Source organism: Terrapene carolina, unplaced genomic scaffold, assembly GCF_002925995.2.
Source record: "Terrapene carolina triunguis isolate 2854851 unplaced genomic scaffold, T_m_triunguis-2.0 Scaffold136, whole genome shotgun sequence".
NCBI lineage: Eukaryota > Metazoa > Chordata > Testudines > Emydidae > Terrapene > Terrapene triunguis.
The window spans coordinates 995,464-1,010,101 of NW_020664487.1; the positions used below are offsets into that span (position 1 = coordinate 995,464).

The following is a 14,638-nucleotide window of genomic DNA, read 5'->3' on the forward strand; positions in this document are numbered from 1 at the left end:
GATAATCAGAGGGAGAGATCAGTTTATTGACTGAAAATATGGAGCCAGATTCTCCACTGGCACCTAGATACCACAAGGTCAGATTTAAAAGGACAGGATTGCTCCCATTAAGGCATCTAAATGAAGTGGCCAGATTTTGCTACTGCACGCTCAGCACTTTGGAAAATCAAGCCCTATGGTTTTCAGCCCCTTGTAAATTGAAATAGACAAGACAGACTTCAAACACACTTATTGTTATTACTTGTATTGTGGTAGCATGTAGGAGCCCCAGTCTGGACCAGGGCCACATTGTGGTAGACACTGCACAAACACACTTTATTGCTTATATTCCTGCAGTATATCCTGGGGAGGCAGACATGGTCCAATCACTAGGGCATCAGACTCCCCTGGCCTTAACTCCCAGTTTATACTGACTCACCATATGACAGTGAACAAGACATTTAACTTCTCTGTCTCAGTTTTCCTGCGTGAAATCCTGACCTCACTGAAATCAATGGCAAAGTCTTTCTGTAAGAGCACAAATGATGGAGCTCCACAAAGACGAATAAGCCTCGTGCGATCTATAGGAGGAAGGTTCCCTCTAAGTGGTACTAAATATGTACATATTCTGTGTTTAGTCACCACCCTGAATCAAGTCAGCATTTGCCTTCAGTTTCTACACGGTGATATCAGAGATGCTAATGGAGTTACCCATACTTCGAATGGGAAACAGACTCCTGATGGCACCGTGAGGTACCTTTTCGTACATGACGATTCTTCAAAAGCGACCGTTGTGCTTTCTCTTCCTCCCACAAGAACCCACAGCTGTTTGTGCCGCTTACTACCATTACTGGCATAAAAAGTATTTTTTAAAAGGCAGCATGCCTGCGAAAACTGACATCACCGGCATAAACATGTATTCATGTTACAAGGGGCATTCCCAGACATCAATAAGCTGGAACCAGTCCACTAACATGTGGTGTGTTTACCTTTATAGAGGATATACTGACATTTTTATGGACTGCCAAATCTATCCCAGGGGTGAAAAAGGATGCAATAATGAGGGCTATTTAGCTATACAGTCGTCATTATCCATAGTTTAAATTAGATATTAAAGCCGTTCTCTTGCACCAGTATATAGTTAAGAATGTATCAGCATTTCCATTATAAAACCCTGTTTTCATGGGTTCATAGCACAACTGAGCTGAAACTTGGAATAGAAGAGCTCAAGGCCGAGAATACAATTTTTGATGCCAAATTTCTTTCCCCCCTAACTTTCCCCTATCTCTTCCTAGCAACCTTCTCCCAAACTCCCCAATTAATTTAGCTATTTCTAAATTATGCATGTAAAAATATAAAACTTTCCAATTTTGTTAAACATAGCACCAGAGTCATTCTTTTAAAAGAAGAAATTTCGGATGTAATATTGGTTGATACCTGGAATTAAAAAAAAAACCCCTTCTATTAAAGTGATAACAACTTTAATAAAAAAAAACTCTGAAAAGCAATGAACATGCATGCTCAGTAACTAATTTACGGGAGGCGTTTTATGACTGGAAAGATTTTAATATGCATCTTACACATCATAAATGTACTGTGTAGTGAGTAAATGATATGTCTTTTATAAATTAAACACAGACGTCATACCGGCTCTGAACGTAATATATGGTTTATAGTACCCATCCATGAACTATGGACTTCTTTCTTTAAAAGATTTGTTCCAGTATATGGGCTCAATACTGCAATCCACATGTAAAGTAACTGCAGGGTGTGTGTGTGTGTGTGTGTGTGTGTGTGTGTTTGTGTGTGTGTGTGTGTGTGTAAAATCATCTGTAAAAGTGGATAATATGGGCTCAATACTGCAATCCACATGTAAAGTAACTGCAGGTGCGTATAAAATCATTTGTAAAAGCGGATACGTAGATTTTCATGCCTGGGCTTGTGGATTTTCATCCCAATTTCATAAGGGTGATTTTATCTGCTCTTTGATAGAGATACATGGATATGTAGGGCCTGATTCTCCTCTTGTTTACCCTAGTTGTACAGCACTGTAATTAAATTTGCTTCAGGTGAGTTACTTCTTATTTACACCACCGTGAGAAGAATATCAGACCCATAGCGAGTGTACTCCAATGTAGTACAAAGGGTAATATCAGTAAACTGGTTAAACGATGGGTTTTTCAACTAGATAACACATAGAGCCTGAGTCTCCTATCGCTTACATTGGTGCAAGTCAGGAGTAACTCCACTGAAGTCAATGGAGGTACATCAGTCAATAAATCCAGCCTAAGATCAGAATCTACACCAACCAGAACAAATTCTGGGCGTGATCCTGCAAGCCCTCGTCCTGTGTAGCTCCTATCAATTTCCAAGCAGAGAAAGTTTATAGTGCCAGGCCCAATGTTGCTAACTCATAATGTCTCACTTTTCAAGTTTCTTATGCAAAGAACCTGATTTTGTTTGTATTTCATCTGAAGTGGTGTGATTCAAGGGGTCACCAACAACTATATATATCTATCTATCTCACACTTCTATCAGAATGTTTTGAAAACTGCTGTTGCAAATGACCCCTGAAAGAGGCTAGAGGACAAAGAGTAGAGTTTTCTTTATTTTGTTTTTCAGTCTGACTGCAATTAATGATTAGTCAGTTTCACTATACTCAGTTTCCCTAGCTGTTTGTGTGGGTGGTTCATGCCACAACAAAGGGAAGGAAAACAGTCTTAAAAATAGGAAAAGGTGGTTATAAAACCACAAAAATTGGCTCATGGGCAGATGTAATACCTGAAATTACTTTAAAACACATTTTAAAACAAACTGTCTCCATTTCAAGTTGACACTATCCCCTTTAATGATGCTATGGTAAAGGTGTTTTAGTCTGGATTTCAGAAGTCCCATCTTCCAAGGTTGATAACTCAGACAAACATTTATTCTGGGTTGTAACTTTGCATTCAGGGCCAGAGCCTCAGGTAGTGTAAATTAATAGAGTTCCATTGAAATCAAAGAAGCGACACCACTTTACACCAGCTGAAGAGCTGGTCCCCTAATGTCCTAGAAACCCAATACAAAAAAATCAGGTGGGGTTTTTTCGTTTTGTTGGTTTTTTGATTGTTTTTTCTCCCCCTCTCCTATCGTTCGTCTTACAAATGTGATTGCAACAGCACTTAACTAGCACTAAGAAACCATTAAGTTAAAATCAAGTTTACATGTCAAACTTATGCTTATAAAACTAAGGAAATTTACAATTATAGCTGAAGTACTGTTCTTAATCTACCCCTTTTTATGCTTAAATCTTCTAGCTCATGTGGTATGTAGAATAACTCACTCTTGGGACGTTCTGAGACAAAGAACTATAAGCCTTATTCTCTGCCTTACTCTAGCAAAATTTGTCTTTGAAACAAATGAGGAGTTTTATCCGAGCAAGGACTGCAGATTTTATCCCATGAATATCTCACTATTATATGTTTCTGACTGCTCTCGAGTTTTAAGGTCTGATCCTGCTCTCATTGAAATCAATGGCTGAACATCCATTGAATCCTATACAGGATCAGCCTCATACACAGGAAGAATCAAGAGTAACTCCATTCAAGTCAGCGAGAGGAAATTGTGCCAGAACACAATTTGACGTATCATATGTGATGTATATTCTCACATATATTTAAGTTAGTTCATTGTTTTTACTTGGTGAGGGACTTCTAAGGTTCTTACTGACTGATGTAAAAATCCAACAATTATCTTTTAAATTTATTTAACCGTATTTTTAAAAATTATTTTTATTTGCCTAAATGAAAAAGAACATGTGAAGAAACATCAAAATCAGAAATGAAAAACAACTACGTAATTCAGCCCATTTCTCTGCCACTGCAAGATTATCCCCTGTAAGCAAAGGATTTCAGTTCAGCTTAGGGTGGACTTTTCAATCCTAACTTTCTTAGGTACTTCTGAAAACTCCATCCATAGTGGGCAAAGTTTTAATTTTACAATAATCATGAAGCTTGTTTTCATTACTAATTTTTTCATCCATATTTTCAACTGCCCTTGTCACTTTGTAAGATTACAGCATTAAAAAGTGATGCCCTTTCTTTTGTTTGGCTAAAAGATTGGTAGGATTTCAAGTGATGGAACCCAATTTTTGGACTCATTAGACTACATACGTTATCTTTATAAAGTTCAGAATGTTTGCCAGCTGGGTTAGTTGGAAATCTAGCAAAGAACTTTCCTTTATGCCACGTTATCAATATTGTATAGTAGCCAAAAGTTCTTAATGTAAGTAAAGTGTTGTGGACAGCAAGCTTTCAAGAACTTCCATATGTCTTTTCACTTCTCATTTGCTATTTCTGATCATTGTATTTTCAGAAAAATTAATCTACCTCCTTTCTCAGTTACACTATAAATTAGATCAGTGGAAATTTCTTTTTCTGAACTCTTGCTCTGGTCCTCTTAAGGACCCCCATTCCATCCTCATTACTGACACAGGCAACTCTGCACTGATTTCCATGGGAGCTTTACTGGTCTCATGCGTATAAGATCGGTCCCTTATCAGTTAGGGACAACATCCTAAATTATTCAGGGAACAGTGGCAATGAGGTTTATACTGTCATATGAACAAGAGCAGGGGTGGGGATGGGAAGAGAGGGAGAGTTGAAATTTACACGGAGAATGTCTTAACAAGCTGAGGGCAGAATCTGGAAACAAAACAGCTCAAAAAGGAAATACTGTCAGTGTCCTAATTCTATTGCGTTATAAGCCAAATATTAACTACTTTTAACCTTCAGTAAATATAAGATTCCCCCCCCCCCCCCCCCCCCCCCCCCCCCCCATCATTTGATCTAAGGTTTTATAGAACTGCAAGTTTCTGCCATCAATAACCTTACAAATGAGCTGCTGTATCCTAAGGGAAAGGGAAGACAACACCTAACTGGTTAAATATTTTGCATAAATACTTATAAAAGTGTCAGAAAACTTATAACCACTTCAAATTTATTGCTTTGGCACTTGAACTGTGAAAGTATTGGGGGAGGAGGAAAGGGGTTAGTGAACAGTGTGTTCATAGGACTGCTGCCACCCACAGTCAAGTAACAGTATAAATATAATCAGAAAGACCGCAGAGATGGGATTTCAACCAAAGGCCTTCTAGGTTTAGAACAATAAATACCTTTAATCAGGTGTGTTTAAAGGAGCAAATACCACTCAGCCTGGATTGTATCATTCCCTTTTTCAGTCTATTTCAGAATCAGGCCATGTGCATCAACAGGAAACATTTAGAAGGCTGCAGCCTTCGGCATATGAAGACTAATGTTAGGAAAGAGACCAGGCTTTTAAAAAGATAGGACAGGCAGGATTTAAAGTAGGTATTCCCTGTCCCTCAGAACTAAAACCGTATGGGAGCAGCTTAATTGGAACAGTGTAAGGAAATCTTTACATACCTCAGGCTCTGACACCAACAGATTTAGGGTTTGACCCTGCAAACACTTATTATGGGTTGTCCTGGACAGAACAACTCACAGTAATAAATAAGTAGTGAATGTTTTCAGGATTGGGCCTGAAGTCTCTTGCTTCCAGAGGAATTTGGCTACTCACAGTAGTTTGCCCAGTGTATGCACAATCAGGTCCTTAACAACCAATACATATTGTAGCCTTTAAAGAATCAAAGGCTGGGATTTTCAAAGAAGCCTCAGGGAGCTCGGCACCCAGCTCACTGGATTTCAGCGGGAGTTGGGGAACTACTTCTCTTAGGCGGTTGTGAAGTCCCAGACAATGATTTCATTGGGACTTTTGCATGTGAAACGACTGCAGGGTCGATCAGTTAGTGTCATGAAAAATATATGATTAGTAAATGAGGCTTTATAATGCGTCTATATCAAGGCACATATTGCAGGAATGGAGAAGCTTAATGGAATACAATAGTTTGGAATCACAACACTACATTTCAGGTTTCCAGCATTTATTTTTGACCCCTACATATTAAAAGCTCTTGAAATGACCAGATAGCTAAACAATCAGGAACAGATTCTACTTTTTCCCTTTTGCTGTTAACGCTTGCTTCTTTTGGTACATAGTCTTGGTGGATTGCCAATGTACATACATGCTTGGGCAAACAGGATACAATTTCCAAAAGCATCTACGTGACTTCAGAGCCTGAGTCCCATCAATGTGCTTTGGAAAAATTTAGCTATTGACTTAATTTCATAACAACAAAGATGTGCAATTTTTCAAGCTTTTATTTTTTCTTTAAAGATAGGAATAAAAAAAACAACTAGCCCATCAACAATGTGCTACGTCATAGCCAGAAACTAACTGCAAAGGACATGAAGCCAACAAATAGTGTCAAAATAGGCACTGTAGATTTCCCCCCCCCCCCTTAGATAGATATTCCCGAGTAAGAAGCGACTTTCAACATTGATAGGTTTACTGGTGCATTTCCGTTTAAAGCCGAAACCCCAATTATGCCAAAAGACATAAACTCCACTTAACAGAGCTCCTGAGGGGTAAATTATTCTGTATGCACGACTGTACTTAAAGTAAAACCATCTTCCTCTTCCTGTATTTGTCACCAAATAGACCTTTGCTGCAACCAACTTTAAGTAATTATATTTCTATATCTAGCTGCCTGAGCGCGCCCAAAGCCACTTTACAGTCCTATTATATACGCAAAACACTCCTTGAGTTCAACGGGAGTTAGAGAACAGCTATAGGGATAACCCTTAATAGGAGATATACAGTACAACTTATCTAAACTTCAACTATCTGCAATTTCCTGTTATCCAAAAGAGAGTCATGTCCCCTACTGCCTGTTAATTACACCAAAAATCCCCTCAATTATACAAATCCTTGATTATCCAAAATCCCTATGATATTTGATTAATCAGGGTTGTACTGTATCACACATGGAACTCAGCTACCAGAGGGACAGAAGCATTAGCAACATAAACGTATATAGTTAGAACAAAATAGTTAAAACACTAATTAAACCATCTATATGATGCAGCGTATGCATTACATCAGAAGACATATTGGCATATGTGTAGGGAGCACTACTTGTTTGTTACTTTCACTTTCAAGTTCCAGTCCCTGGAGTTCCTTGTCAGTCTAAACATGATGTACTCTAGGGCCCCGATTCTGCAAAGACTCATGCACATGCTAAAGTTAACCCCCTCCTCCCCGCCAGGCCTGATGCGCATGCCTATTTCATTCTCCAGAGCAGGCTCATTTTCAGTGAGCTGCTTTCTTGAACCGTAAATCCTGTATACCACAGAAACATCTTGCAGTTTGCAGTGGCCAAATGCTCACAGGTAATCCTAATGCTTTCAACAACTGAAACGTGCAACTTCAGTTTGATTTGACGCTGTAAGTCAGGGCAGCTAGAAAGAGGTGATTTTTGCATTGAAAAGACTAAGTGGGATATTAACTGTAAATGCCATTTGGCCATTAAAGCTCCAGAGTGTATTTATATTGTCATCCTAAGGCTTTCACTGATGAATGGATTTTTCAGGAGCTGTGCATGTCAGAGCTTTGGGGAAATCTCTTCACAGTGGTTTCAGACAGACCAAGAACATTATCAGCACCTTAAAAATTATGGACCTGATCCAGTCCCCATTAAGGTCACTGGCCAAACTCCTATCGACTTCTACAGTGCAAGATCATTTATTAACGTTACTAGACAGTTCCTTAACTCGAACTGGATACAAGTGTTATCAAGTTGACATTATATATATTTGGTTTTATATGCAAATGCGTTACTAAACAGAGTTTATTTTGTGCTGTGTTGACACAGAGCTGGATTAACCTCTGCATCTCCTGAAAAAGGAGCACCCATCTCTAAACTCAGGTAGGATCCAGCGATTATTATAAGAACATATCACACAAGGATTATAGCTAACGTACTAGAAGGTCTCTGGCACAGGTATTGCACAGCCAGCCCTGCAAAATACACACACCAAACTCCCCAAAGAAAAAGGAATCTCGGACTATAGGTAAACTGTTTCCAGATGGAGTTTCTCTGCTTTTGTTATTCTCACTTTGCAGACCTGCAAGCTTCTCCCCATGCTCATACCCAGTGCAAAGCCTGTTACATTTCCCCCAGCCCCTTTGCATGAAGTGTCAGTTGCATTTTCACTGACAGTGCAGTCAGATACACAAACAGCCTTCACCTCTCTCCTCCCACCCTCCACAAGTAGTCACAACCACACAGCAGATATAGATCTACCAAGCCTCAGTGGGAGGGAGGCTCCCAGGTTTGGGGGAGGATGTCACATTTGGGGGGGTCACATTAAGGCAGCGTTAGAAGTTTCTGCCTCTTGTGAGGAGGGCTTTCCAAGCGGGTGAGGTGCTGTCTTTTATTGGACCAACTTCTGTTGGGAGAGACTGGAGCTTACTCAGAGCTCCTGACATTTCAGATGGGTGTGTGTCTGTGTCTGTTTCCCGCATCCATTGCCCCTGCTTTTGACAGCCCTGAGGAGACACAATTTCGAGAGACTCACCCTGAGCTCCAAACAGCTACCTGGGCTCGGGGGGTGGGAGGAAGCCAAGGCTGCGGGGCGGGTTGGGGGCAGCAGCTGACCGGCCAGGTGGCAGCTGAGCGGGCGGAGAGGAGCCAGAGGGTCAGGGGCCGTACTCACCCGCTGGCAGGGCTCGGAAGCTGCGGACCGTGTTGCCCTCCCGGAGGTGCAGCGGGTGGAGGCCGGGGAGCTCCTGGCGCCGGGCGCCGCTGTACTTGTCGTAGAGCCGGAGCATGTGTTCCGAGACCTTGTCGCCCGGCGGCAGCTGCTGCGGTGCGGGGCCAGGGTCACCTGCCGCCCGGGCTCGGCCGCCCGTGACTCCTCCCAGGGCAGCCTTCCTCCGGAGCCCCACGAGGTGCGCTCGCAGCAGGTCCCCCAGCGCCAGGCACAGGCAGCTCCAGCCGAGGCAGAGGCACAGCAGCGAGCGAGGCGACCCAGCCATCCTGGCCAGCCGGGCGTGCAGCGAGCCCACCCCAGGGAGCGGATCGCCAGCAAACCAGCCCAGCGGCGGCTGCTTCACCCCCCGCCCCAGCCAGAGACAGCGGGGACCAGTCCGCGGGGGGGGAGTCGCGCTCTGCAGCGGGGCTGTTGCTGGGCGCTGCAAGCCCCGGGATCCTGCAGACAGGAGGCTTTAACCCCAAACTGCCTGCATGCAAAAATATAAGGACAGCAGCAACCCCCCCTCGCCGCCTGTCCTGGCGCTTGCAGTGAGCTCGGGGGTGCCTCTGTGCGGGTGGGTTTTTTTGCGGGGGGGGGGGGGGGGGCGGTTGTTATTATTATTGCAGGCGGGTTAGGGGGTGGTGCCAAAGCGGCGGCGGTGGAGCGGAGCCTGGATCGCAGCCTCCCCCCGCTCGCTCGCTTGCTCTCGCTCCGGCTGTGGCGGGGGCAGGCGCAGCCTGGCGGAGTTTTGTGCTCTGCGCGCGGAGTCCCCCGGCTCCCGGGGCTGAGCTGGGTCATCCGCAGCCAATCGCGCCGCCTGCTCGGCCGGGCCCGGCGGCAAGCGAGAGGCAAAGCGAAGGGGAAACCGCCCCCCGAAGGGGACACGCGCGCGGGAGAGGCCGGGCTCGGCTCGGCAAATTCAGTCCCTCGCGTCCCGCGGGCAATGGGGGGAGTTTACACCCAATTCCAAGAGGAAGAGAGGGGAGGGGGGGGGGGTGCTGCAGTTGGTCGGATCATAGAAAGCGCAGAGAGTTTGGGCACGTCTAAAGGGCTGGGAACACGTGCGCCCTGCGCCTGTGCTCAAGGTGATCGGGCACCTGGGAGCGCGGCCCACCTGACCGGACCCAGCTCCCGGGTGGGACTCCGCCTTTAAAGGGCTTCGGTTTTGCCCCGTCCCAGTCTAACGTGCGTGCATAGGAGTGGGAAAGGTGCCCAAGCCCATGGCAGAGAATCTCAGCCGGGGTCTGAGCGAGGGGCAGCTTATTCCAAGCTAGGGGGACCAGACAGCAAGTGTGAAAAATCGGGACAGGGGGTGGGGGTAATAGGAGCCCATATAAGAAAAAGACCCCAAAATCAGGACTGTCCCTATAAAATCAGGACATCTGGTCACCCTATTCCAAGCATTAAAGCTTCTGTCTTTCTTTTGATGCGTTTATTGGAGTTAAAGCAGGGACATCCTGCACGCCACAGTCTGATCCCGATACAGCAGGGCATCACACCCTAACGCATGCTGAGCAAGATCCATGCAAAGGCCTTCACATGCCTCATTCTCCAAACCTTTTCACAGTCACCCAGAGGGAAATAATTGTGCCCCCCCCCCCCCACAATGCCACAATATACTCATTGAACGTGCAATAATGTCCCTTTCAACTCAACTCCCATTACGTTCTGCAAGAGAAACGGAGACATTGTCAACTGGAATCCTCCCTTCACACATCTGGAAATGAAAACAAAACAAATAAATCAACACGAGATAAAGTAGAAAAATCCCTGCCCTTCCAAAGTTTACATATGCATCTGTTCAGGCTTGGAAAACAAGCATCTTTCTAGTCTGAAGAAGGGAAATATGAAATGATATTGCATTTAGTACATGGGATTTATCACTCAATATTTTTGCCACTGTATTCATACACTCACTCTGTGCAATTATGCATTACTAATTTATATACTGGTAGTTTGTATCTTTCATGTGCATATTATATAGTGATATAAACGGCAAGTCCATACGCACATATAGGCTAAAATTTTCATCATTGCATAAGGGAGTTAGACACCCATCTTTAATTGATTTTCAATGAGAGTGGGGTGCCCAACACATGGAAGTGTTTTAAAAATTCCCACCTATTAATTACAATACACACATGTATGTATGTATATAAGGGGACAATCTTAGTAACATCACTGCTGTATCATATATATAATATGGTATATTAACCTGCCTTGCTTCCCTTCCGCCTCTTCCTCCCCCCCCCAAAATGACTAATTATTTTGGATGCCTTAATTTCTGGATGGCCAAATCAAAACACAATCAAAGGACCTGATTTTCAGAGGATGGGTGTTCAGTGATTCATTCAAAAAACCTAGACACTTCTGAATATCTCAGATATATACATATGCAGTAGTATGTTACCTCATGCTTTTCATTTTACCTATGCATGTAATTATCAACATACATTAAAATAAGGCAATTGAACACACAAAAGTGACAAAATGCAAAAGTTAAGGTGGTATGGGGTGGGTTTCTTAAAGAGAAAAAGTATTTCTTGCTTGTGAAACTGAAAAAGACGAGTATCAGAGGGGTAGCCGTGTTAGTCTGAATCTGTAAAAAGACGAATTGATTTTAGCTAAAAATGTCAACATACACAATCAGATCTGGCTAAGATCAAGCAAGGAGAGCTTCAGTCTAAAACAGGAATACCGGACGGAGCAAGTGAAAATATGGGTTAGAATGGAAGTGCCATTTCAACTTTAATTATAGTGTTCTCTGCTGCTGCTGAGAGATATAATGAAAAACCCATTTAAATAAAACTATAAGAGAGTGTCACAGTCTGGTTTAAACCGACACAGGCAAAGCCATTCACAGTTAAAAATGTACTTTGTTGTGCCTTGTTGTGTGATGACATCTCCAAAGCGTGAGGGATCTTACAGATTCTGGCCTTGATTTTGATCTTACATCAGCGTAGACCAGGAGTGACTCCCCTGTTGTCACAGTGGTATAAAACCAGTATAAGAGAGAGAAGAATCATACCCATTTTGTGTACATCCTAAGCAAAACTGGGTTAATTAAGGAGGGAAACCCAGTTTGGAATCTCACATTCCTTTTGTGGATTTATTTATTTCAAATCCTTTAACTTTCTTGTAAAGCACTGCTTATGGGTTCATTTCTTTTGTTTTTATTTAGTTTTTAAAGATTGCGATAATTAATACAAACCGAGCATGTATGATAGTTTACACAGTAAACCACAATGGCTACTCCACAGCTATTACAACCAAGGATCTAAGAATGTATTTAGGGACCCGAGAAACAGTAGTTACACTGACCCTTTATGGTCTAGTATGTTAGATCCTGAATCAGGCCTTCTTTACACACAGTTCTGAGACCTGATCATGCAGTTCTGATGTATTTAAACTCCGATTGACTTCAGCTGAAGTTATACATGTGGAAAGCATACAGGACTGGGCTCAGACTATAATTGTGAACTTATTAAAGATGCGACATAAATACAAATTGTGGGTCAGATTCTGCTCGTTTATGAATAGTTCCACTGACATCAATGGGACAACGTTTGTGAGTAAAACCAGCAAGATTGGCTCAATACCTGTGTTTGTACTAATCGGCAATATTTGGAGTTCAAAAAACAAACAAACAAGCAAACAGACCTCAACCCCGCCATAGACTGAATTTGTTAAATTGGCAATAACGTTCCCATGAGTACAAGGCTAAATAGAGAGATGGGTGTTTTTCTAGGTGATTCATTTCAAAAGGAGGAAAATGTAATGTCTTAGGGCCTGATTGTGCAACTCTTACTCAACCTTTAATACAACTTACTCAGGCAAGTTACTGGTAATCATCATGAATAAGGGTTGCAGATTTGGGTCCTAGACTCCTGGGGTCTGGCTGATTCCCGTTTCACAGGTTTAACACCAATATATTTTTATTAGTATTATTTCTATTGCAGTAGTGCCTAGGAACCTTAATCATGGGCCTGGACCCCTTTGTTTTAGGTGCTGAACAAAAAGCAGTCCCTGCTCCAAAGAGCCTAGACTCTAACCCTATAGACGTAACTCTTGACTTACATCAATGTGAGATAAGCACCAGGCCCTTGAAGTCTACACAATTTCTGCTGCTATGTTGAGGAGTTATGAGGATCTGTGGGAGGGCTATGTTCTTAGCACCTAAAAATGGGTATTGTGCTTATGTTATAAACATCCTGGCAGCTAGAGAGCCTCAGAACTGACAGGTTCACCCTCTGGGTGCCCATGAAATGATCTGATAGTGAACTTTACAGAAGCAAACATCACTGGGGAAGGTTATTAGTATTGTTCCCCATCTCAAAATGCCATTGTGTCCCTATATGAATGCAGCACATTCATCTTCCATGAACAATATTCCTAACTATAAGACACATTTCTGTTTTACTGTAACAAAATCCAAACACCAGATATGCTGGGTTATTTAGGCTTAGGTCAAGTTCCATCTGTTTGTATAACCCTATAACAATGTGTCTGTATGTGTCATTTTTAGGAGGGGAGGGGAAGTGGAAAGAGAGAGAATCCAGCAGTGGACTGGGAAAGTGATATAGCTGGAGGAGGACATGGATGATGAATTTACAGCCTGCCTGTCTTGCGTAGTACATCAATACTATCAGCACATTTGAAAGGATCCTGAAATCGGCATAGTCAAAGTGTGAGTCTGTTGTACTGTTGCTGCTGCTCTCATTGACTGCAAAGAGCACAAGAATAAAAGGGACCAAGAAAAACCACATTAAAATGTGTTGGGAATATTAAGACTTTCAAGTACCTACAAAATACACTGAATTGCAGGGTCTTTGTCTAAAATCCCCTTTAATGAGTGCTTGTTGAACTACCCTGTAATCTGGGGGCAAGACGAGTTTTATTTTCCCCTGGTTTGCCATATTGTGTATTGCTTCGTGTCTTCCGATTATGGCCTGCTGCTAAATTCTAGCAAGATAGCAATAGGGCCGAATTCTGGCTCTCCACACCTCAGCTGTGGGAGGAGTGGAGCTGTATCAAGCGAGGGGAAGGTCCCTGAATGATTCTAGCTGCACAGGGCAGATGCAAAGTGAGGTCCCATAAGTTGCCAAGGCAGCTGACACAGGAGCTGTTGCCACCAGGTTTATGCCAGCAAAGCGTTTTCCCTTCCACGTCTGTACGAAGGGGCAGCTGGATCAAATTTCAGTGGCACTGTGACCATGCAGCCTGCTCTGGCAGCAGCCGTACGGATTTAGTATAGACCACTGCTTAAAAGTGGTCAGGCCTTGCCCCGTGCACCCCTCTCCACCCTGGCTCTGTGGCCTAAGGAACTTTGAGCAAGTGAAAAAAACCTTGGGGAGGAGGGCTGTTGTCTGCCCCCTCACTCCCCACCCCCCCAACTCCTGCTAATTGGTGCCATTGCAGATAACACCATTTTTGTGTGTAGATGTCTATTCACTAGGAGCTGGCCTGAGCTCACCAACCCGTTTCACACAGGATGTTGCAAAGATGACAATGAGTTCAAGCCACTGCCAGTCTGGACCATATCCAAGCCAGTAATCTAGAGCTGAGAGGTTCCATATCCTACTGCCAATCCCCCGAGACATCTAGGTCTCACTGGTTGTGCTTAAGTAAATACCTAGTGTAGTGCTTATTGGTAATGACCTAGTAAGTAAATAAAAATTTGGCAGAAAGAACCTGTGCTTAATTCAAATTATATAACTTAGAATTTGTGACGGTGATTTCATACCCATACTATTAATTGCAATTTGTTTTATGTGACTGCAAATGTCTGGTCACATTTTACAGAAGATGTTACAGGCTACAATGCTTACACAATTACACTGTGACTCTTAGTCACAGTAACTCTTATACTGTAAGGGTGGGAGTTAGGTGCCCAACTCCCATTGGAAGTCTATGGGAATTGGGAGCCTAACTTCTATTAGTGCTTTTTGAAAACCTCTTCTAAAGTCTCACAAAATAAGGGCTCAGTTTTGTGCTACTGAAATCAT

At 43.0% G+C, this 14,638-nt stretch overlaps 1 protein-coding gene across 1 annotated transcript in view; it reads right to left on the reverse strand.

Annotated features, from left to right (window-relative positions):
* Positions 1-8,916, reverse strand: part of BMP3 (bone morphogenetic protein 3) — a 28,392-nt gene extending 19,476 nt beyond the window's left edge. The window contains exon 1 of the mRNA XM_024212497.3: positions 8,595-8,916. Coding sequence (XP_024068265.2) covers positions 8,595-8,916 — 322 coding nt within the window. The remainder of the gene's footprint in view (positions 1-8,594) is intronic.
* Positions 8,917-14,638: the final 5,722 nt, after the last annotated feature.